This window comes from Protopterus annectens, chromosome 6.part0, assembly GCF_019279795.1.
Source record: "Protopterus annectens isolate FY-2018-M chromosome 6.part0, PAN1.0, whole genome shotgun sequence".
Taxonomy (NCBI): domain Eukaryota; kingdom Metazoa; phylum Chordata; order Ceratodontiformes; family Protopteridae; genus Protopterus; species Protopterus annectens.
The window spans coordinates 1,179,838,142-1,179,862,983 of record NC_056737.1 but is presented as its reverse complement, the minus strand read 5'-3'; the positions used below and the strand labels follow the sequence as shown (position 1 = coordinate 1,179,862,983).

General features: G+C 44.5%; 1 protein-coding gene across 2 annotated transcripts in view; it reads left to right on the top strand.

Annotated features, from left to right (window-relative positions):
- The window catches only part of LOC122804746 (probable hydrolase PNKD), a 660,794-nt gene that overhangs the window by 528,179 nt on the left and 107,773 nt on the right, over positions 1-24,842 (top strand). For both annotated transcript variants that reach the window (XM_044074811.1, XM_044074810.1), the window contains exon 7: positions 7,254-7,340. In XM_044074811.1, coding sequence (XP_043930746.1) covers positions 7,254-7,340 — 87 coding nt within the window. The remainder of the gene's footprint in view (positions 1-7,253; positions 7,341-24,842) is intronic.

Below are 24,842 nucleotides of genomic sequence, written 5' to 3'. Positions count from 1 at the left end.
CCAACAGGCTAAATACATCAATAGAATTGAACTGGTAATGCTTTAGAGTGTGCGTGTGTGTGTGTTTGTGTGAGAGATCTGTGTGGTTTGTTATGCTGTAAAAGATTAGATGTTAAGTTGTCAAACTCGCCTTCATTCTTGCTGGATGGGTTCGGAGCCGATCCTCGGCTCCGACTCGGCACTTGATAAGCTCGAAAGCTAATTTTACCAGCTCGAGGCAACCCTATATCCCATGATGCAAGGCGTGACTACCCAGATCTCGTTTGCCGCTTCGCGAAGAGGTCTTCTTTTACCAGCTCAGGTAGTGCTTTTGTAATTAACTTTACTACAGTTAAAAATCTTCACTTTTTTCTGTGTGGGTGAATTTTTAGTACTAGTGTTAGTCTTTCTATAGCCTTCTCATAACCCTATACTCCCTCAACCTATTAGGTTTAGTCATTTTCCCCTTCAGGCCTTAAGCCTCCCTTTTCCTTAATTCCTGTCAGGGTGTTTGAGTGTTGTACTTAGTCCCCCCACCTTCTTTAAGTTAATTGTGTGAGTGAACTTTGTGTGTGTGTGTTTGTGCACTGGGCATTATTATGTCCAAAGAATCGAAGGTCTCAGGCTTCAAGAAGTGTGACTTGTGCTGTCAGAAGATGTCTCTGACAGACGGTCACACTTCTTGTGTGTACTGCCTGGGACCTCTACACCTGCAGGACTCCTGTGCCATTTGTCATTCTTTTAGCCACAGAGTCCTGCAGGAACGTAGGAATAAGTTAATCCTTTGAGGCTTATTGAAGCCTGAGAGCTCCCCGACCAAGACCGGGTCGGGAAAGCCCTCTAAGCCCCAGGCTTTAAGTTCGAAGCCTTCGGCTGTGGCTCCGACTCCTTCGGAGTCGAGGTCGGCTCCAGCTGGAGCCGACCTTTCTCTCTTAGAGGCGGTGGTATCGGTGCCGGCCGGCTCCGATACGCCTGCATCGAAATCGATGTCGGCTCCGGCCAGAGCCGACATTTCTATGTCCCAGACTGGAGCCGATAAGTTATCGGCTCCGACTGGAACCGAAGGGTCTTCGGCTCCGATGGTTCCGAATAGGAAGAGATCTCGGTCTCCTTCCCTGGAGTCGATTCGCTCGGCTCCAGGATCTCTGCATTCGGAGTGGAGCCATCGGAGCTGATCTTCTAGGTCTTCCAGGCTCTCTGACCACGACATGGAGAGAGTGGTAAGCAGATTGCTGAAATCACAGGCACTGGCCCAAATGCTCCATAGCCCGTCTCAGCAGACGACCGCTATCACTCATCCCCCTGAATTTCCTCCTTCGACTCTCTTCCAGAGTTTGGAGCCGGAGCTTCTCGAAACCTTGACTGTAGGTGTGTCGGAGCCGATGCCACCCCTTTCGGCTCCTTCGTCTTCGACTCCGATTTCCTCCATGATACCTTCCATGGAGGGATCCGGTGGTCGTGACTCCCTCGTCGGCACCGAGGGGGCGAGTGGCATCGGACCCTTGTCCGGCCCCGTTCGCCCTCTCAGAGCTTCAGCGTTGGTGAGTTCGGCACCGACATCGGCCTCGGAGCCTTCTCTTTCAGCGGGGCCGGGAGTTCCTGTTTCTTCGGAGTTGGACCTCTCTGGCCTCCCTGGAAGGGGAGCCTTTGAGGTGATGAGTGTTTTAGCCCCTCAGCTGAGTCAACAGTCAGTTCCATTAGCTCCCCCCTCCTCGGTGCCTGCTGATATCTCTTCCCACTCTCTTGCTCCCGGACACAGAGATCCATTGCCCCAGGTTTCCCCACTGGGAAGAAGTTCCTCTTCTGAGGTTTCTCCTGATCCTCCGCGTAAGAGGACGTGCAAGAGGAAGCACATAGACTCCCCTGAGTCTACAACATCTGATACTGACTTAGATGAGTCGGAGGGATCCCCAAAGTCCCCCTCTGAGGATGTCTCCTTTTCAGACATCTTGGAACTCCTTAAACAGAGGGGGAACTGGCCTTCCATTAACCCCTCCGAGGATGAGTCAGTGTACCTGGAGGCTTTTAGATCTCGACCTTCCACCTCTTGGGTGTCTCCGCCTTTCGACCCTCTCATGGAAGTGGTGGCTCGAAAGGCATGGACGGCCCCGGATTCTGTGGAACCAGTCCCTAGGAGGCCATCTAAATTTATCACGGCCCCGATAGACAAACAGTTTCTCACCAAGGGTGTCCCTGTTGATGCCATGGTGGTGGCAGCTGCCACCAAGGAACTTGCCGATCCTTCTGTACCTGTCCATCCTCCTAACAAGGAGTCTAGGACCATGGATAGGTACGGTAAGCGGATTTTTTCCTCAGCGACCTTCACTATGCGCTCGCTGAATTATCTCTCTCACTTTACCCGGCTTCAGAGAGATATTCTCAAGGAACTAGGTGAGGTAGTACAGGATCCGTCAGCTGCCGGGGCTCAAGAAAAAATTGCCTCTCAGCTGGGAATCCTAAATTCCTTAAACTCCTCCATGCGGCTCATTTCTTATGCGGCCGATGGAGCGAGTAGAGCCGCAGGCACAGGAGTGGCCCTTAGGCGTCAGTCTGGATGCGGCTTTGCAACTTTGCAGATCCCTTTAAGGTGTCCTTCACAAATACTCCCTTCGATGGTTCAGCCTTGTTTGGACCTCAGGTGAAGGAAACATTGACCAGATGCGAGCAGGACGGCAAGACTCTTTCTGCCGTAGGAGTCCATTTCTCCACCCCTTCAAGACCTTATCCTAAAGGTCAGAAGGGAGGGAAGATGTGGTTCCGTATATCTCAGGGATTCACGCCGGACGCACGTGGTCAGTTTACCCCTAGAGGCAGAGGGGGTAATAACAATAGACGCCGCCCTAGGGGCAGAGGGGGTCCGCAGAATCAGGGTAGCAGAGAGCCTCTCCCTGACAAACCCTTCCAGCATCCCTGAGGTGTTGCCCGACTGTCCACCCTTGGAGGCAGTCGGGGGAAGATTGTCGCTGTACCCAACAGCCTGGCTTTCCCTTTCTCAAGACATTTGGGTACAGTCGATCATATCCGAGGGTTACAAGATTCCCTTCGAAAACTATCCTGTCCCTCAGAAGGTATCCCTCCCAGACGTTGCACCCGGTCTAAGGGAGTTCTCAAAGCTGGAGGTAGCAAAACTTCTAGCAAAAAGAGCCATCCAGCCAGTTCCAGCAGACCAAGTAGGATCCGGGATCTACTCAAGATTCTTTTTGGTCCCCAAAAAAACGGGAGATTGGAGACCAATTCTAGACCTCAGCAGACTAAACAAGTTTGTCAAGAAGGCAAGATTCCGGATGGTCACGCTTCAGTCCATTTTACCCTTTTTGGGCAAAGACAACTGGATGTGCTCGGTAGACCTTCAGGATGCGTACTATCACATAAAAATTCACAGGCGCTCCAGAAGGTTTCTCCGCTTTCGCCTGGGGACCAGTCATTTTCAATTCAGAGCCCTGCCCTTTGGTCTCACTACAGCCCCCAGAGTGTTCACCAAATGCATGGCAGCGGTCACGGCTCACCTGAGACGTCAAGGATTCCAGGTGTTTCCGTATCTAGACGACTGGCTCCTCACGGCCACCACCAGGCATCAACTTCTCCAGGCTAGGGACTACACTCTTCATATGTGCAGCCAATTAGGAATTTCAATAAACTTCGAAAAGTCCTCCTTGTTACCTTGCCAGTCTATTACCTTTATAGGCGCAGAACTAGACACTGTTGGGATGTCAGCAAGACTCACAGATCAAAGACTTCTGGACATCCAAACATATGTTCAGATCATCCTTCTCAGCAAAAAGATCAGGGCCAGGTTTGTCCTGAAGGTGCTAGGACTTATGGCGGCTGCCATCGTACTTCTTCCTTTGTCTCGCTTCCATATGCGGCTACTGCAATGGATGTTATTCACCCAGTGGTCCTTCCAGCAGCTTCCCATGCGCCACAAGATCATCGTGACACAATCTTGCAAGAGTCACCTGACCTGGTGGATTTCTTCCCCTCAAGTCCTCCAGGGCAGACGTTTTGTTCCCCCGGCCCCGGTTGCCACAGTCACATTGGATGCCTCCCTGATCGGGTAGGGGGGGCATTATCAGGGCAGGATTGTCCATGGCACTTGGCAACCCTTCGAATACCATCTGCACATAAATGTCCTAGAGATGAGAGCAGTGCTTTTAACGTTGCAAGCCCTCAACGACTTTCTTCCTTTAGGAACTATTGCAGTTCAGACGGACAACATGTCCGTAGTATGGTACATCAACAAACAGGGCGGGACCAAGTCCTATCCACTGTGTCAAGAAGCTCTCAGACTTTGGCAGTGGGCAATCTCCTCTCATCGGTTTCTGATAGCAACGCACATCCCCGGGAAATCCAACTTCATTGCGGACAGATTGAGCAGAGCTATTCTCATGCCTCATGAGTGGTCTCTCAAACAATCAGTAGTGGAGGAGATTTTTCAGAAGTGGGGCTTCCCTTGCTGCGACCTTTTTGCTACACCCCAAAACAGCAAATGCCCAGACTTCTTCTCCCTCTTTCCACTCCCAGGCTAACCCCCCAGAGACGCTCTAACCCAGGATTGGCCCCGGGGACTTCTTTATGCTTTTCCTCCATTCCCCTTGATACCTCAAGTCATTCAGAAAGCTACCGTTTTGAGAGCCAAGTTGATTTTCATTGCCCCCTACTGGCCTCGACAAATTTGGTTCCTGTTCCTTCATCACCATCTATTGGTACAGCCTTGGCGTCTGGACCCAGTTCCAGATCTTTTGACCCACCAGTCGGGTCATCTGCACCAGGCCATTTGCTCTCTCAACCTCTCCGCTTGGTTGCTCCACTTCCTTCATTAGCCAGGCTTCCTATGATTTCTAATCCTGTACGGGATATCATAGTAACTTCTCTAAAGTCCTCTACCAGAAAGATTTATGCTAGTAAGTGGCAGCGTTTTTCCTTCTGGGCAAAGTCCAGGGACATAGACCCCTTTACTGCCCCAGTTCAGTCAGTTTTGGATTTCTTAGCTGAGATTTTTCAGTCGGGTTCTTCTTCGACAGTCAAAGTCCAGCTGGCAGCAATCTCAAATTTTCATGTTGGCTTAGCGGACCAGAACATAATGTCTCACAAGCTTTGTAAAGCCTTTCTCAGGGGTATCTTTCTACTAAAGCCCCCAATTAAAGATCCTCCTCCACAATGGGAACTGAATTTAGTGCTGACATCCCTAATTCTTCCCCCCTTCGAACCGGCTGCTACATGCTCTTTAAAATTTCTCTCTTGGAAGACAATTTTTCTGGTGGCTATTACTTCAGCTAGGAGAGTGTCTGAACTTCATGCTCTCTGTGTTCGACCTCCCTACTTGGTTTTCCACAAGGATAGAGTATCTCTAAGAACAAATCCATCCTTTTTGCCCAAGGTGGCTTCCCAGACGAATCTTAACCAGTCTATTGATCTTCCAGTATTTTTCCCGAAGTATTCGGACAGAGCGGAACAGAAACTGCATTATTTGGATGTTCATCGCCAGCTCAGATACTACTTGGATAGAAATAAACAATTCAGGAAATCTGATCAGCTTTTTCTTTCTTATGCAGAAAACAGAAAAGGTCTCCCAGTCTCCAAGGTGACCGTATCGAAATGGCTCTCTTCCACTATTTCCCATGTTTATCTCCTTAGGGGCAAAGAATTGCCCTCTAAACCTAAGGTACATTCTACTAGAGGCCTAGCCACATCTACAGCCTTTCAGGCTAGGCTACCTATTGACACCATTTGTGCAGCAGCCACTTGGGCCACGCCTCATACCTTTGTCTCACATTACAAATTGGACTTGGCCTCCAGAGACAGAGCTAGGTTTGGTTCCACAGTTCTCAAGAGTCTGTTCCATTGAGCCACCCAGTATAGAGGTGCTAGGGACGCGGTCCCATCCAGCAAGAATGAAGGCGAGTTTGACAACTTAACATTAAGAAGTTATGTACCTACCATAACGTTCCATGTTAGTTGTCTTCTCTCGCCTTCTTTCTTGCGTCCCTCCCTCCTTTCCCCCTAGCCTGGACAGACCTTGAAGTTGTACTCTTCTCTGGGGACGAGTTTGTTCTTCCGATGGACTCCTGTTGTGGGTGGTCACTATTTTTACTAGTTCCCCTGTGTTGTGTTTACACATTTGGGTACTTGCTTCTCCTTCTGTTGGAAGGAGATAATGGGCATATTTCTTTAGCTACCAAACGAGATCTGGGTAGTCACGCCTTGCATCATGGGATATAGGATTGCCTCGAGCTGGTAAAATTAGCTCTCGAGCTTAGCAAGTGCCGAATCGGAGCCGAGGATCGGCTCCGAACCCATCCAGCAAGAAAGAAGGCGAGAGAAGACAACTAACTTGGAACGTTATGGTAGGTACATAACTTCTTATTTGTGCTTCTTGCCCGTTGCCTGTCCAAATAGACTCTAATTCCTCACCACTACTCGGAGACGATCTCTGCCTAACATACAAAGCTATGTCAAACCCAAAGCTATTGGACATGCTCCACTTAAAGAAATACCAATCCCTCTGAGCTACATGTTCTAGGGACCTAAACCTTGTTACCAAAATAAACAGAACATGCTGGAGGGATAGATTCATGTCCAAGAGACTTCCCATACTCTAGAACAAACTACCTATCTATATCAAACAAACTACCTATTTATATTAAACAAAGCTCCTCATTAGCACTCTTCAAGAAAAATCTTGATGATTGGATGGGAAATAGGAAATTCACCCTGGGGATCACCTCTGTGGCTTTGCTCGACAGGAGCACAGGAAAATAATTTTCTTGGCTGGCGAAAGCCAGCGTACCTTTTTGGCTAGGCTTATATAGGCCCTAGGGCCAGTAGCCTAGTACCTACTCCTAAACCACCTCAAATTGAATAAAGTGGGTATTGAATAATGAATGGATAGGTTTGTGTAGTAATAATGAAATGTATGGATCGTTAGCTTCATTTATAATAAGTTGTTACACTGTTACAGGGGGCGAGCAAGTGTCATACATGAGTTTGTCACTAAAAACATTCATACCACAATTGGAGAGGAAAGTGAGTATTCAGTCTGCCTTTGAGGCCTTTTCTTGGGAAATTACTGAGATCTGGGGAATGCAGCCAAGATAGATTGATTGGGGTAAAGAGAGGATGTTTGATCAACAGCAATAAGAACTGAACAGTAAGAGCAATGCTACAGCAAAAAGCAAGGTGCAGCCTATCAAGTGCGCTGAAGAAAGACGGTCTGCAGGTGCTTTTAGCATGCATTTTAAATGTCTGTGCATCTTTAATGGCTCATTTGTTTGCAGGTCGGATATTCGAAGGGAATCCATTGACCATGCTCTCATCGCTGGACACAGTGATGGCCCTAGATGACGATACCTTACTTTGGCCAGGTACGTTTTTACATTCCACCTGGTCTGTTATGTGCCTTAACCAAGTTATTTTATTCTGTAATGTAACGATAGGAGGTACTGCCAGGTATGGTGTTACATTCCACCTGTTCTGTTATGTGCATAAACCAGGTTATTTCATTCTGTAATGTAACAATAGGAGGTACTGCCAGGTACAGTGTTACATTCCACCTGTTTTGTTATGTGCCTTAACCAGGTTATTTTATTCTTTAATGTAATGATAGGAGGTACTGCCAGGTACAGTGTTACATTCCACTTGATGTCCTTCAAGGATGCATCTGCAGTCATCACATATGGGTTGTTCTGCCTCAGGCAGCCCTTCGGTCGGCCGTATTCCAAAGTCTGGGTCTGGCCTCGGCTGATGTCGCACTTCGCCAGATGTCAGAGCATCTGGGGTATAAAAGTATCAGCCGACGCCATTTTCCTCAGTCTTTCTTGCCGCGTGGTGCCCGAAGCAGAAGCATTTCGCAAGTGCCGGTCGGTCAGCTCCTGTGATTCAGCTACCGAAGACTTCGAAAAAGCTAAGTACCCCATTGGGGACTCTTTCTTGCCTCAGCCGATGTCAGATAAAGTTAATAATTGTTTAACCTGTGGGAAACAAATACCTCATAAGGATTTCCACTCTTACTGCCTCCCCTGCCTAGGCCCAGACCACGACGTCTCGGCCTTCAGCCTGTGCTTCCTTCAACCGACGAACTCTTAGACGTCGGTCGGAGTTTGCAGAGGAGTTTTTTGGGACTAGTTTTGCTTATAAAATGCCGCCTGAGACTCCGACTTCGCATTTAGTCAAAAAAAAACGGAAGGACAAGGACAGACACACGCGGGCCGCGGTTTCGACTGAAACCTCGGTCAGGCCTACCGCAAGTGTCTCGGTCATGGCTGAAACTGAGTCCTTGGTACTTCCTACTACCGAAACCATACAACCGACTACCTCGGCCCTGGAGGCCCCGGCCGAGTCGGTCATTGAATTACCTACTGAAACCGGTGTCCAGGAACCTTCTGACACCATTACTTTAGATAAGTCTACTCCTGCACGTGGTGCAGCCAGACCCCCTACTTCCATGTCCATTAAGGCTTTCTCTAGGGCTAAGGCTGCTAAACTTTCTAAGGCTTTGCCTCCCAAAGTTTCCTCTCAGAGACCCTCTTCTAGCTCTCAGATTCTTACCCTTGCAGAGGATCTGATTTCATTAATTAGAGGCTCCCAACCTCATACGGGCAGGGGCTCTCAACCACCTCCAGACAAAAGGCTCAGGGTTGAGCCCTCTGATCCACAGTCCTCAGATGAGTCCACGGATGGCTCTGATCTGTCAGACCAACAGGAGGAGGCTTATTCGGCCTACGAGGATTCTGATGCTGAAGAATCTATTCCCTTGGCCTCCCCTCCTGAAGAGTTTTCATTTGGAGAAACATTACACACTATGAGGGAACATTTTCAATGGCAGGGTCAGGAATTCTCTGATTCCAGAAAGAGATTAAGGACCTTTTTACATTTACCTCAGCACAGGCCCTTAGCTATACCTCCTGTTTTGAATGTAATTGATGTCTGTTCAGATGCTTGTACTGCCCCTGACTCTCTCCCTCCGGCTCCTGCCAAACCTGATAGGTACTACAGGGTCCCGGACTCACATTTTCACCTTTACAAGGCCCACTCTGCTGATCCAGAAACTATTTCCCAGGGCCCTAAAGGGGTTGCAGCTGCCACTGCTAAAAATCCTCTTCCCTCTGAAAGGGAGTCCAGAGCATTAGAGAGATGGGGTAAGAAAGTGTATACTTCTGCAACTCTTTCCATGAGGGCATTAAACTGTCAATTCCATATGATACAGTATCAAGAGTATTTACTAGATGAATTGCATAAGAAACTGTCCTCTTCTGAACCCCTTGATCGTAAATCCCTTCAGGATCTGGTGCATAACTCCCAGCAGGTTAGTAACCATTTCTTGCAGTGTGGTTATGATGCATTGGAGGCTTCATGTAGATCAGCTATGACAGGTGCAGTTATACGTAGGCATGCCTGGCTGAAGGAACAATCTCTACCAGACCATGTTAAAGCTAAGCTTTTGGATGCTCCTATGGAAAAGCAAAAATTATTTGGTTCCACGGCTCAAGAGGTTTTAAAGAAATTTGAAGAAAAGGCAAAATCTGTGCAAACAGTTAAAGACTTTCTGCAAGTCCAACCACCGAGATTCAGCAGAAATTGGCCTACCAAGAATTGGTCCTTTCCGGACTCAGACAGATCTCAAAGAGGCAGGAATAGACGTGCCAGAGTTAGAGGGCAAGCTAGAGGCCCCTACAGAGGCCGTCAGTGGCAGCCTCCCAACCAGAGAGGTAGTGCAGGAACTACAACTGCTACACCAGGACAGACTCAATGACTTTATTTTGACCCCGCCGACCAGGGCTCAATTAGAAGCACCTTTGGGCGGAAAGCTTTCTTTATTCTCAAAAAATTGGCACAGCATTACAGGGGACACATGGACACTGCAAATAATAGACAAAGGATACAGGTTCCATTTCCACTCATTGCCAAAAAGAAAAGGCATGCCAGACCTGCCACCAAATCAGAGGGCAGAGGCTTTGAAGCAAATTACCAACTTAATGCAAATGAAAGCCATAGAAAAGGTACCTCTTTCAGAACAAGGCCAGGGATTTTACTCAAGATTATTCCTTGTTCCAAGAAAAGAAAATCAATGGAGGCCTATTCTCGACTTGTCCGCACTGAATACGTACCTCATTGTGCCAAAATTCAAAATGCTGACTCTACAGCAACTCCTTCCCATGCTGGGCAAGGGGTCTTGGCTGGTGACTCTAGACCTCAAGGAGGCATACCTGCATGTCCCTATTCAACAAAGCTGCAGAAGACACCTCAGATTTCTTGCAGGGTCAGAGCATTATCAATTCTCAGCATTGCTCTTTGGCTTATCTACTGCGCCCAGAGTATTCACGAAATGCCTGGCATCAGTAATTGCACACTGCAGACTTCAGGGGATTCAAATCTACCCTTATCTGGACGACTGCCTAATACAAGCGGACAACAAGCAAACTTTGTTAAAGGACTTGGACTATGCCATCCACCTGTTACAGGCCTTGGGGTATACAGTCAACATCCACAAATCAAGACTGGTTCCATCCCAAAGAATAACTTTTCTGGGTGCAGATCTAGACACAACCACCCAGATGGCTTTCCTCACAGAAGAAAAACAAGAACAGCTGCCAGTTTACTTTCAGAATCTCACAAGACAAACTCAGATGACTGCAAGGAAAATCCTGCAGGACCTGGGTTACATGGCATCTTGCATTCTTCTGATTCCACAAGCAAGGCTTCATATGAGGAAATTACAATGGTACCTAAGAAGTTTATGGACTCAGCACAGTCACAGCTTAGAAGCTCTAATCCCACTCATTCCTTGCATTCAAAAGGAATTCCTGTGGTGGGCTCAAGCCTGCCAGTCGAACAGCGGGCTGCCCTTCAGCAAGCCAAGAGCCAACCAAACCATCACCATGGACGCTTCAGACCAAGGTTGGGGAGCGCACATGGAGGACAGATGTATACAAGGGCTATGGTCACAGAGAGCTGCACATGCACATAAACCAAAAGGAATTGCTGGCAGTGATACACGCAATCGAGGCCTTCAAACCTTTCCTTCAGCAAGGCCACCTGCTCATAAGGACAGACACCACCACAGTTATGTGGTACATAAACAAGCAAGGAGGCACCCATTCCTACCCTCTTTGCAGACTGACAATGAACCTATGGGAAATGGCATTGAAACTCAACATACAGCTACAGTCCCAATTCGTGCCAGGGAAAGACAATACACTGGCAGACAGCTTAAGCAGAACTACCATGGATGCGCACGAATGGATGCTGCACCCAGACATCTTCTTACAAATCACACAATCATGGGGAAGGCCGGAAATAGATCTGTTTGCTTCCCCCCTAAATCATCAAATGAAGAAATTCTGCTCAAGGACATACCACCCACAAGCATGGAAAGTGGACGCTCTCTCTCTTTCAGCTGGAAAGCTCTAACAGTGTATGCTTTCCCACCTCTTCCACTAATGACCAAGGTCCTACTGAAGATCAGGACAGAGCAGCCCAGAGTAATCCTGATAGCCCCAAACTGGCCAAGGCAGCACTGGTACCCACTGTTAAAGAGCTTGTCACAGACGAAACCATGGCCTCTCCCCCTATGGCCACTCCTACTGACACAGCACAATTTCAGGACTCTACACTCCAACCTGAAAACCTTGCAGCTAACTGCCTGGAGAATACCATGACTCCCCCTCAGGATAAGCTATCCCAGAGAGTGAAGGATATTATTATGGAAGCTCGCCGACCTTCCACAAGGAAGGCATATACAGCAAAATGGAAAAGATTTCACACCTGGAACACAGCAAAGGGCCTAGATGTGACTGTGATGAATATGGCATATATACTGGAATATTTGGCAGAATTGTCCCACAGTGGCCTGTCTTACTCTTCCATCAAGATACATGCCTCAGCAATCTCAGCAGAATACAATCTAAATCCACCTGTCATCTCTCACCCTCTACTAAGACAGTTTCTAAGAGGAATCAAAAATATTAACCTCCAAGGAAACCACCTCTACCTACTTGGGACCTGAATTTCGTGTTGGAAAAACTAACACTTCCTCCCTTTGAACCAGCAGCATCGGCAGATGTACAGTTTTTGTCTTGGAAAACTGCCTTCCTTCTGGCCATAACCTCAGCAAGAAGAGTATCTGAGCTACAAGCTTTAATGGCGGTGCAGCCATTCCTTATCTTTCATCAGGACAGAGTTTCTTTGAGGACCAATCCTACATTCATGCCAAAGGTGGTATCCAGGATATCTTTGAACCAAGCTATTCATTTGCCTACATTCTTCCCACAGCCACAAAATAAAGGGGAAAGACTTCTGCACACCCTGGACATACACAGACAACTACGCTACTACTTGGACAGAACTAAAACTTACAGAAAGACTAACCAGTTGTTTGTAGCATATGCTGCTAGGGTACAAGGAAAAGCAATTTCCAAACAGACAATTTCGAAATGGATAGGAAATTGCATTCATTTTTGTTACTCCTTTCATGGAAAGACTGTGCCAGCTAATATTAGACCTCATTCCACGAGAGCCACAGCCACCACCACAGCCTTCCTAAGAGGGGTGGCTACCAAAGACATTTTAGAAGCTGCTATATGGAGCTCCGTGCATACATTTCCCAAGCATTTCAATTTGCCTTGATACGCCAGATCCAGAGCAGGTTTTGCTACGGCAGTCCTGCAGGGTATCTTAACTACACCATCCTTCACTTAGTACCTCCACCCCCAGTCTGGCTATGGTATTCTACCCATATGTGATGACTGCAGATGCATCCTTGAAGGACATAGTACAGTTTTGTACCTACCATAAATGTAGATGTCCGATAGGTATACATCTGCAGTCAGGTTTACCCTCCCTCCTACCCCTCTGTGGTATTCCTAGGGTGCTTACCCCTCTTTTAGCTAGCTGGGGGAATCTATTATGGTGTATTTGTTTGCATATACATGTATATATATATATTTTTGCAAATGTTTGGAGTTTTATTGCATTTATCCAAATTTAGCCTTCCTAGAGGGCACCTGGCATCTGGGGCAAGAAAAACTGAGGAAGATGGCGTCGGCTGATGCTTTTATACCCCAGATGCTCTGATGTCGGGCGAAGTGTGACATCAGCCGAGGCCAGACCCAGACTTTGGAATCCGGCCGACCGAAGGGCTGCCTGAGGCAGGACAACCCATATGTGATGACTGCAGATGCATACCTATCGGACTTCTACATTTATGGTAGGTACAAAACTGTACTTTCTGTTATGTGCCTTAACCGGGTTATTTTCTTCTGTAATGTAACAGTAGGAGGTACTGCCAGGTACAGTGTTACATTCCACCTGTTCTGGTATGTAAATTAACCAGGTTATTTTACTCTGTAATGTAACAATAGGAGGTACTGCCAGGTATGGTGTTCCATTCCACCTGTTCTGTTATGTGCCTTAACCAGGTTATTTTATTCTGTAATGTAACGATAGGAGGTACTGCCAGGTACGGTGTTACATTCCACCTGTTCTGTTATGTGCGTTAACCAGGTTATTTTACTCTGTAACGTAACGATAGGAGGTACTGCCAGGTACAGTGTTCCATTCCACCTGTTCTAGTATGTAAATTATCCAGGTTATTTTACTCTGTAATGTAACAATAGGAGGTACTGCCAGCACAGCTAGGTGGAATTTTGTAAGTAATTGTATATTATTTGTGAATATCAAACTGATTTATACAAGATGCTTGCATTGCAAATTTATTAGAACTGTATGTAATGTGTATATCAAACTGATTTGTACAGAGGTTTGTGTTGAAAGGGTGTTTTTGAAGTGCTTGTATTTGAAATGTATCCACAGTGTGCCCTAATGGAGAGAACAGAAATGTATATGCACTATTGCAACTGTTTAAATGTATATCTTTTAACAGAGGAAACTGGAAGGTTAACCTCAGTCCAGCAAACTTCAAAATATATCTGAAATGAAATCACTTTATGGGCTAGGCCATAAAGATGTTATCTCACAGGTTTTGATGCAGCCAGAGACACAAAGTTTGTACTAGGAAGCTTTTTGTATTGTCTTTTGGGTGAACTAATTACTACTCTGGAAGCTTGGAGGTATGAAATTTTTATAACTTCCAGCACCTGCCACAGATCTGAGCAAAAGCCCTTGTGTGTGTATTTTTACAGTTAGGTGCTAAATCCTGCTAGCTTCCAGCAATGGGGGTTTGCATGGGAACTAGAAGTCAGGTGGTCAGAAGTGATTTCATTCTGCTCTGTTAAATAAGTAGGAAATAATAATTCTCTTAGATTCAGTCAGGAATATAGTGAAGGTCCCCCGGCAGTGATGGGAGTAATATATTACAATATGTAATATATTACTTTAATATATTACAATTTCTAGTAACTAGTAATATAACTAATTACTTTCTCAAAATAGTAATAATGTAATACTTTCTTTAATAACTTAAATGTGTGTTACTTTTGCTTAAACCAGTGGTTCTCAACGTGGACGATATCACCCCCTAAAAAGTGATGGAAAACTTTCGGGGTCTTGGATAGTATGGATCATAATCAGATGTTAGGAAGTAATAGAGACTTTGAATGGGCAATTTGGATAAAAAAATACAACAAAATGTTGGCACAACTCATAGCCCGTAGCATTCATAATAGATCATTGGAATTAGTCTGGAGCAAAATACATTTTTTTTAGCACTACAAGGAGGTGAAAGCTAATGATGACCAGACTCCAGCCCTGCCCTGGTACTGTGGGACCCTCACCCACTAAAACACCCCCTAACACTGGACAGTTCTAACCTGCTAGAGATCATATCCTTACCTTGCAGTATAATAAATGGTATTGGTTCTTCATACCACCATCAGTCAGAATCAAACTCATCACTCATAGATCATATCCTTACCTTGCCAGATAATAAACGTCTTTGGTTCTCATTTCTGCCGTCGAGTGGAATCGAACTCACCACTCATCAGTTTAACACCCGAAGCCCCAACCCACTGCACCAAGCAGGACTGTTCAGTTGGATCTGTGATCAGCCAACTTTTGTCTTGACAATTTTGTGTTATGTTCTATTTAAAATTCTTTTTGGGTTTCGATTGTTAGTTGCTGAAAATAGACAAAATGCGGTAAGTTTTTATAGGTCTTGTGCTGCTGGCCGGTTTGGTTTAATTATTATTTGTGACTCTGTAAAGACTAGTCATTTTCTCCTTTCGGCTATTCCCATTAGGGAGTGCCATGGCATAGCATCGGTCCACTGAACTAGTGGCAGTAGAGCTTTATGGTGTCAAGTTGCCAGCCCGGTGCTCAACCTTCCTCAGAAGACAAACACGCACGCACTCACTCACTCACTCACTCACTCACTCACTCACTCACTCACTCACTCACACACACACACACACACACACACACACACACACACACACACACACACACTCACTCACTCACTCACTCACTCACTCACACACACCTAGGGCAATTTAGAATGTCCAGTCCACCTGCAGCATGTCTTGGGAATGTGGGAGGAAACTGTAGTGCCCAGAGGAAACCCACGCAAAAGTACAGTTGTGTAAAATCGTACCATGAAGGTAGAAGTCCTTGCCTTTACTGCGGCAGTAGTCATTATGTATGGGATTCCATGCTGTGGAAGCCCAACATCTGGCCAGTATACCAAAGCCTACCATTGCTTTAAGGTACGCTGAATGTCTATCAAACGCTCCTTGTGTAGTATAGGGCATAAAGTTGCCATTCAGGTGTACCATCCTCAGTACTGATTGCCCCAGTAGGAACACCAGTCCAAGGAAAATAAAGAGAACCTGCACATCCAGGAAGGAAAGACTAGGGTGGTGGAGGGAGGGAATGAATACTGCAGCTGTGAAGTCAAGGATATCTACCATTATGGTAAGATTTTACACAACTGTACTATGTCCTAACATTCACTGTAGTATTCATAACTTATGGGAGAGGCCAGAGCTCAAGAAGGCTTTAAGAAGCCATGAAGAATGGCATTAGCAAAACCATCTCCAGCTCTGAAGATATCTTGTAGCTTGTAATGTTTGGTAAAACTATGCACAGAAGCCCAGGTAGCAGCTTCAAGAGTAGAACTAATGTCTAAGCCCTTGAAAAAAGCACCAGAAGAAGCCACAGCTGTAGTAGAATGAGCCTTTACAAAAGAAGGAAGGCTGTCTCCATGAAAAGTGTAACAAAAAAGAAACACCCTTTGAAATCCAGGAAGTAATAGTTTGCGTGTAAACAGCCAATCCTAAAGACTTAGGATGAAAGGTAACAAACAACTGATTAGATTTTCTTATAGCTTTAGTCTTATCCAAATAAAATTTGAGCTGTTTATGCATGTTCAAAGTATGCAACAACCTCTCACTGTCAGACTGCAGATGTTGAAGCCACACCTACTTCAGAAACCACTGGAACTTTATCATGTGGAGTTTGGCCAGAGGGAGCATTGGAATGGTGGAAGTCATGAAACCCGGAGTTCTCAGAAACTCCCTGGCTATAATGGAGACCAGGGGAAAAGAGTTTGAAAGGAAGAAATGAGAGTTAAGGCCTTTGGAGAAGGCAGGGACACTAGCGTTGGCACCATCTGAATCCTGCAACCCAGAAAGACATAATCTTGAGAAGGAGTTGGAGAAGATTTTTTGAAGTTTATAATGAACCCCAGGATCTGAAGAAGAGAAATGCCAAAACAAAGATTTTGCAAAAGGACCTTCAGAGAGGATGCCTGAATCAGCAGGTCATCCAAGTAATGAAATATTTGGATCATTTGAAGCCTGCAAAAACCAATCACAAGAGTGAGCCATTTGGTGAACACCCTTGGGGCAGTAGAAGGGCCAAAGGGCAAAGCACAGAACTGAAAATGTCAGGAAGCAACAGAGAAATGCAAAAACGTCCTGAAAAGAGGATGTCTCGACATATGGAGATAAGCATCCTTGAGATCCAGAGATGCAAGAGAGGCCTGATGGAGAAAGAGAAGAAATAGAATCTGAAGGGACAACATCCGGAAGGAAGGCACCTTCAGAAAAGTGTTTAGATGAGAAAGGTCTAGAATTGGTCTCCAAGTACCCTCTCTTCTGGCACTAGAAACATTCTTGAATAAAACCCCTTTCTCCTTTGGGACACAGGCAGCTCTTAAATAGTACCCTGAGATGAAATCTTGAAGAACATCTGGGAAAAAAAGGAAGTTGTTCCTGTGGAGGCTGAGAAATGCCCATAAAAGGAGGATGGGATATCCACACCATGAAGTACCCCTGACGAACGAGTGACGGAACCCAAGAATCCTGGGTGATTCAAAGCCAAAGAGAAAGAAAAAGAGGAACATGGCTGGAAAGAGATGGATAGTTATACAGCACGTGGTTTGTCAGGAAAGGAAGGCTTCTGAAGAATCCCTGATGTCTGAGTGGCCTTAGCAGGAGGAGCCCATTTACTACAGTTTTTACCTTTAGTAGGAGGGTGAGATTGCCTATGAACAAAGGCAGGCTTAGAAGGGTAGGTTCTCTGAACTTTTGGCACAGGAGAAACAAACACATGCTTAAGCTCGTGTAAGGCCTTCCCCTTGTCCTGAAGAGACTTCTACAAGCCAGCAGCTGTTTCCCCAAACAAAAGTTTATTATCCAGAGGAGCATCCAGTAACTTAACCTTAATATCATCGGGTAAAGGCTGAAGCCTTAAGCCAAGAATACCTCCTCATTACTGAACCAGAAGCAGCATCCCCAGAAGAGGCATCTGCTCCATCATAACTACATTTGATCAAATGACAAACTACCTGAGATGAAGTCCCTAGCAAGGAAAGAGCAGAAGAGTTACTCTTAGAGTCTGGAAAATCAGAAAAAAGCTGGCAAGCCTGAGAAAGAAGAGCCAACACATACCTAGGTATATGGATCTGATAATTAATTGCTCTAAAGCTAGGGTAGCAGAAGTATAAACCTTCTTACCCAGCCTGTCCATGGCTCTGCTGTCTTTATCAGAAGGCAGTAACTTGGATGAAGGAAGCAATTGATACGACTGATCAGAGGCTACAGACACCACAAAGGGTCGGCAGCAGGGCATTTGAACAAAAAGGAACAATCCTCAGACACCCTATAAAACCTTTCAGACTTCTTGGGAGCCAGGGGCAAACAATCAGGTGCTTTAGAGGCATTGAAAAAACATCCAGTAAAGCAGCCAAAACAGGAGAAATAGCTGCAGGTTTAGGAGATTCCACATGCAGTAACTCTTAGTACCTCTTATGGATATCAGAGACCTGAGCACAATCCCACTTAAAAATTCCATCATCCTAGAGATTGTGTCCCCAAAGGAAATTTCCTCAGAAGGAGTATCAGGACTATTAGATTCCTCCTCGTCTGACCCATAGTCCAAAGGAGAAGGAATCTGAGTAGAATAATTAAGGGATTCTTCACCAGAATCAAACTCTTCAGAAGAAGAAATCCGTTCCCTGGGCCCTTTTAAGTGGAGAAGAGGTCCAAGAAGGAGCAGTAACCAAAACCCTTGAAGAGACCTTAATGACAGTAAAGCATTAAATAACCCCTGAGTAAAGGCCTGCCACTCACTTCGTAGATTCCTAGGAGCAGAAGAAACATGTTTAGTTTTCGGTTTCTTTTTAAGGGAACGTCTGTCATAGAAAACTGAGAAGGCTGTGACTCAGGATGGCATTCAACAACTGCGGTAGAAACCTTTTCCCCAATAAGAATCTGCAGACCCCCCCCCCCAACTTGACCCCCTCAGAAACTATCAACCATGGTTCCCCTTGACTGTCCAAAATGGACACCTGAAAAGCCTTGTCGGACTTGCTGCCGCCAGATCCTCACTGGCCTTCAACCCAGACATGGCAGAGAGATCCGACAACAGAGCCAGGCAAGCGTCCAAGTTTGTAACAACCTCAGGAGAAACACCCAACAGAGACTGGACAGTGGAAGATACTGGTCTTACCTTTTTCACCTTCTCTGATGGCTGATCCTTGGGGCGGGAAGTTCCTTCCATTGTATCTTTAGCAAGAGCTTAAGACGCTGGTTCTCAAGATACAATAAAAAGGAAGAAAAGTTACTACAAAGGGTTTTCAGGATGAAGGCCTGACAAAAAAGGCACTTATCGTGATGGCCTTTATGGGGAATCTGTCTCCCACACTGGCATTTACCCTTCCTGGATGACATTAAACCCAAACAGCACAAATAAATACAAGAAAAAGAACAAAATCCCAACTAGGTACTTATCTGCAATGGTGAGGATTTCAGCAAACAGGAGTGATTTATAAAAATGCAGAAAACTGATGTCGGCAAACAGACCAATGGTTAGAAACAGAGTTCAGACTGGCCAGAAAGAAGTTCTAAGGATGGCACACCTGAATGTCACCTCTATGCCCTACACTACGCAAGGAGCATTTGGCTGATGTTCAGTGTATCTTAAAGCAACCGTAGGCTTTGGTCGACTGGTCAGACATCGGGCATCCAAGGCAGGGAATCCCATATGTAATGAATACTGCAGTGGTGATTGTAAAGACATCATAGGGAGGACATGCAGACTCCTCACAGAAGGCACCCCAGCTGTGAATCAAACCAGAGAACCTCTTGCTGGGAGGTGACAATGCTTAACCGCTGCACCACTGTGCCTCCCATCTATAACAAATACTCTGCTGGAGTTCAGCTGTTAAATACTATTCATCATCATCATCATCATCATCGTAAAATGGTGTAGACAACTTTATGCATGTGCTTACTTGTGTGAGTAAATCTCAGTATTGTAATTGATAAACTAAACAATATATATATAAAAGTAATGTGTTACTTTAGTTTGTAAGTAATAATAGTAATATATTACTTTTTTAGAAAAGTAATACATTTCACTGAGAAGTAACTAGTAATAGTAACTTATTAGTTTTGTAAGTAGCTAGCACAACACTGGTCCCAGGTGGAAGTTGTTCTTTTCAATGACGTTATACTGCTCTGTTAGTCCTACAGGCTCTAGGATCCATGGCAGCCGCCATCACACTGTTTCCACTAGCAAGATTTCACATGAGGCTTCTAGCCTCCCAATGGTCCATCCTATGTCATCCCTTGACGCATCTCATCCAAATCACCAACAGCTGCAAGAAAGGCTTATCCTGGTGGATGGAGTCAGAGGAAATTCTTTTAGGCAGACCCTTTGTTTCACCCCAACCCAAGGTCATAGTGACCATGGACGCCTCCCATATGGTATGGGGAGGGACATTATCTGGGCAGAACAGTCCAAGACACTTGGTCCCTGATGGAGGCCGATCTGCATATCAATGTTCTGGAACTGAGGGTGGTGCTCTTAGCATTGCAAGCCTTCCAAGCTGCCCTCCCTCTAGCAGACAACATGGCAGTAATCTGGTACATCAACAAACAGGGTGGAGCCAAGTCTTATCCCCTTTGTCAAGAAGCTGTCAGAGTATGTCAATGGGCGATATTTTCCAAAAGCTTTCTGACAGCAATGCACATTCCGGGGTGCTCAAACATGATAGTGGACAAGCTGAGAAGATGCATCCTCCAACCTCACTACTGGTCTCTCAGTCCCATAGAGGTGAAGGAGATTTTCCGTCACTGGGTCCAGCCTTGTTGCGACCTGTTTGATTCACCCCTGAACAAGTGCAGCAACTAATTTGCCCTAATCCCTCCCGAGGGGAAGTCCCCAAGAGATGCTCTCCTTTACAATTGGCCCTTGGGACTGCTCTGTGCCGTCCCCCGTCCCTCCATTCCACTAATACCTCACTTCTTGAAGAAAGCCATCAGGTTTAAGAGCAAGGTGGTTCTCATTGCTCCATTCTGGCCTTGGCAAGTTTGGTTCTCCTTTCTTTGGCGTCACCTAATTCACTGTCCATGGACTCTAGATCCAGACTCCTGTCCCATCTACAGGGACTAGTTCACCCCAGTCTGAAAAACCTCAAGCTTGCAGCTTGGTTCCTCCAATTCCATTGATCGCCAGGCAAAATAATCTATCCTCTCCAGTTCGAATAATTGTTTTAGCTTCCTATAAGCCTTCCACTAAGAAGCATTACCACAGTAAGTGGAAAAGATTTTCTGTTTGAGCATGTGATAGTGGAACTGATCCCTTTTCTGCACCAGCTGAAAAGGTTTTAGAACTTTTCGAAAAGGGAGCTGCTGCTTCTACCATCAAAGTTCAACTAGCTGCTATTTCCAACTTCCATGACGACTGTTAAGACCATTTGTTAATCTCACATTGGTTGTGTAAAATTTTTATGGAAGGAACCGTGAGGTTAAAACCACAGGGTGTCACTAAGAACCAACCCATCCTTTCTTCCAAAAGTAGTATCGGAAACTAACATTACTCAATCTGTTGATTTATCTGTCTTCTTCCCTAATAAGCGGACTCTAGCCTGGTTATTTGTTATTTCATATATGACCCTGGACATAGCCTCTTCAGTTGTTTTAGGACTATTTTTCCTGTCTTACTTTATAGCTGCAAACTCAGTCTGAGGTAATCTGGAGAGGGGATTTCTGGGTAGGGACTCAGCTCAAGAGTTTTTGGTTCTCGCGTGCTGTTATAATGGCCAAGCCGGTTCTGAGAGTTGGAACGGTGTCCCTTATGTCAACAATAAATGAAGATCGACAGCACAGAACGGAATGTTATAGTAAGTACTTGGTTCTTTCTTTTGAATGCATTAACGATTATTATATTTTCTTTCATCACTGGCTATCATGCCTCCCCAACCATGCCTCTTTAGTTACAAGTTCAAAGTTTTATACAAGTTCACATATTAATATAAGTAAAACAGTATTGCTCTGGTTATATCTTGTGTTATTTAATATTAGTATAGAAGCAGTTAATTTTATTTTTATAAAAGAAAATTGTATTTTAATTTTACACAAGTTCAAAGTTTGATACAAGTACAGTTGTTAATATAAATGAAACATTATTGTTCTGGTTATATTTTGTGTTTTAATATTTTGTCTTTTAATATTTTGTCTGTTCTTCAATTTGTGTTTGAATGTCAGTATCCCACAATTCTATCGGAGTGGGTGGGGTTACTTATGTATGCAAATCTTATGTTAATCATTGTACAGATTGTCGGCCAGTTTTACCTATTTTTCATGGGCCTTTGTCCAGATTTTTGATGTTTCCAGGTTGAGAGGTGTGATTCGTCCCTCTATGTACAGAAGATGAAGCAGGCGGGGTAGTTTGTTTAGCTGCTTTATTACATAGAAACACATCAGGATGGATAGCAGCATCATAAAATATAAATGAACTGATTAACAGACAGATCTTACATACATGCATGCTCACATCTCAACAGCTTACTGGAAAATGCAGTCAGACTTGCACGTGCTTAGTATTTATACACTTGTGCAAGCCGTTGGATAGCTTCTTAAAGGTACATTCACACACACTGATGTACATCCTCCCTCTTAAAAATGTTGCCCTAAATAAAAAAAAAAAAAAAAAAAAAAAAAAAAAAAGACTTTGCAGTTAGAAATGCATTAATGTAGACATTAGGAATAAACACAACAGTTATGTCCAAGTTGCTGTGTATCTATAAAATGGTCTGGAGATCCGACCAGATCTGATAACAACTATCAGGACTGGGTTTACCAACAGGAACAGTCTTCGGTGAACAACTCGTATCAGGGGTTTCAGGATTCATCACAGGAATGGGAATATTCTTTGGTACCGAAACGCTGGACAGCTCACTCTGAGATGTTTCCAGTTCCACCTAAACTACTCCTTTACTCCTTGTGATTCCACAATGTATGACCTCAGCTCTGAGCAAAGCTTCATGACTCCAGCCTGATCATAACCTTTGGACATTTGCATCCTTACCACATCTCACTCTCATAATGAATTGAGCTGTTTGCTGGTCTTATCATAATAGGACTTCTGCATTAAATGCTTCTTCAACAGATTGGTTTTCACTGAGCTATTGTTTTTGACTCATGGAACCAACAATTATAATACTGATTATTAATTGGTAATGTGGTTTTGGTTTGTCTCGACAGAAATCTCTGGGCAGGTGAACCTAGATGTTTATCATGAGGAATGTTTCTGAGATTCAAGAGATTCAGGAAAACATCACCGCTGTCTCATTTTGACTTTTCTAGTAACTGTTTTGCACTTTGAACTGTGTGTTCTGCCAAACCGTTTGACTGAGGATACTCAGGCTACTTGTGACATGAGAAAAGTTCCACTCTTCGGCAAATCTTTTGAACTGTTGGCTTGTAAACTATGCGCCATTGTCAGAAATAACTTTGTGCGGACTACCATGAACTGCAAAATTTATTTTATTTATTTATTGTCATTTGTTAACTGGGTTGGTCCAACTGAGTCAAAGGGCCATTGTCAGTGGAGACCTGAGGAGAAAAGCTCCAATTACAGACATGCCAAAAAAACAGTAATTAATACAAAGACTAAAAATTACAATAGTAATATGGACAAGAAACATTTACATAAAATGAAATCAACAAAGACAATATATTTATATACAAGTTTCAAAAAATCCAATACAATAGCGGCAGGATAATCCAGAGCAGGAATATTTATAAGAACCTGATTGTAGATGCATTGTAAAGAAGAGCAAAAAAGAAAGGCAGATAAAAAACAGAGAAAAACTTAAAGTAATCAAAAGTAGAATTTAGAAAGAAGTCAGTTTGAGATCAGGTCGGAGCTTGGCAAAATGATGCTTCATCTTAGTGATGACAGTTCTGGAATCTAGATTAGGAAGTAGGTCAATTTGTAACCAATTTGAGTAAGTGTCTACTAACACCAAATAATGTTGGCCATTCCACTCAAAAATGTCAGTGGCCAGTGTTGAGTAAGGTAGTTCAGAAATCTGGTTCAGGTGAAGGGGTTCTTTCTGTTGATATGGCTTTGTACTGTTACATACTGAACAAGATGAAAGTACTCTCTCAATGTTTTGTGACATTGAAGGCCAAAATACTACTACTGTCGCCTTTCTTTTGGTAGAGTCTGCTCCTGGGTGACTTCAGTGCAAGATTGTAATGTACTCTTGTTGCAAGGACTGTGGAACAACGACTTTTGGACCTTTCATGACGATACCATTGTCAAACAAAATGTCATCTCTGTATGGAAAATAAGGTTGGACTTCTTGAGGTAAACTGGATTGCTTTGATGGCCATCCATGTTTGATAAAGGAGTTGAGCTTCTGTAAAACTGGATCTGTGGCCGTGTGATTTTTAAGCTCATCAAGACGTGTGGAAGAAAAATTTCTCACTTCCATGACTTCAAAATCAAGTTTCTCATTCTCATGTTGAGTGGTTGTTCTGGGTGATCTGAATAATATATTAGTAAGATAAGTTTGCCTTTCTCGTAGACAAGATTGAAATTATACTTTTGCAATTTCAGCATCATGCAATGCAATCTGAAAAGAGATGTATGCATAGGTTTTCTCAAAATAGTGACTAGCACTTGGTGGTCTGTTTTGATTTGGATAGGTCTACCATAAACATAATCATGGAACTTGGAACATGCAAACACAATCACCAAAAGTTCTTTCTCTATCTGAGCATAATGTATTTCAGTTTGGGTAAGAGTCTTTGACGCATAGGGAATAGATTGATCTAATGTAGAATGACTGCACCAAGACCACATTTCGAAGCATCACATGAAAGAATAACTGGCTTGTGAACATCGTAGTATGTGAGTTGATGGACTGGCAGTTCTCTGTTTCAGGATTTCGAATGCTCTCTGGTGTTGTTCTAACCATGAACAAGATACATCTTTAAGTGTCCGCTCAGTGGTGTTGATGTTTGACTCAAGTCTGGAATAAACTTGCCTAGGTAGTTAATCATGCCAATAAGACGTTGCAGGGCTTGAACATTGTCTGGAGCCGGCAGCTCGAGAATGGCTGTTTGCTTAGAAGGGTCTGGTCATAAGCCTGAACTGGTAAATAAATGACCAACATA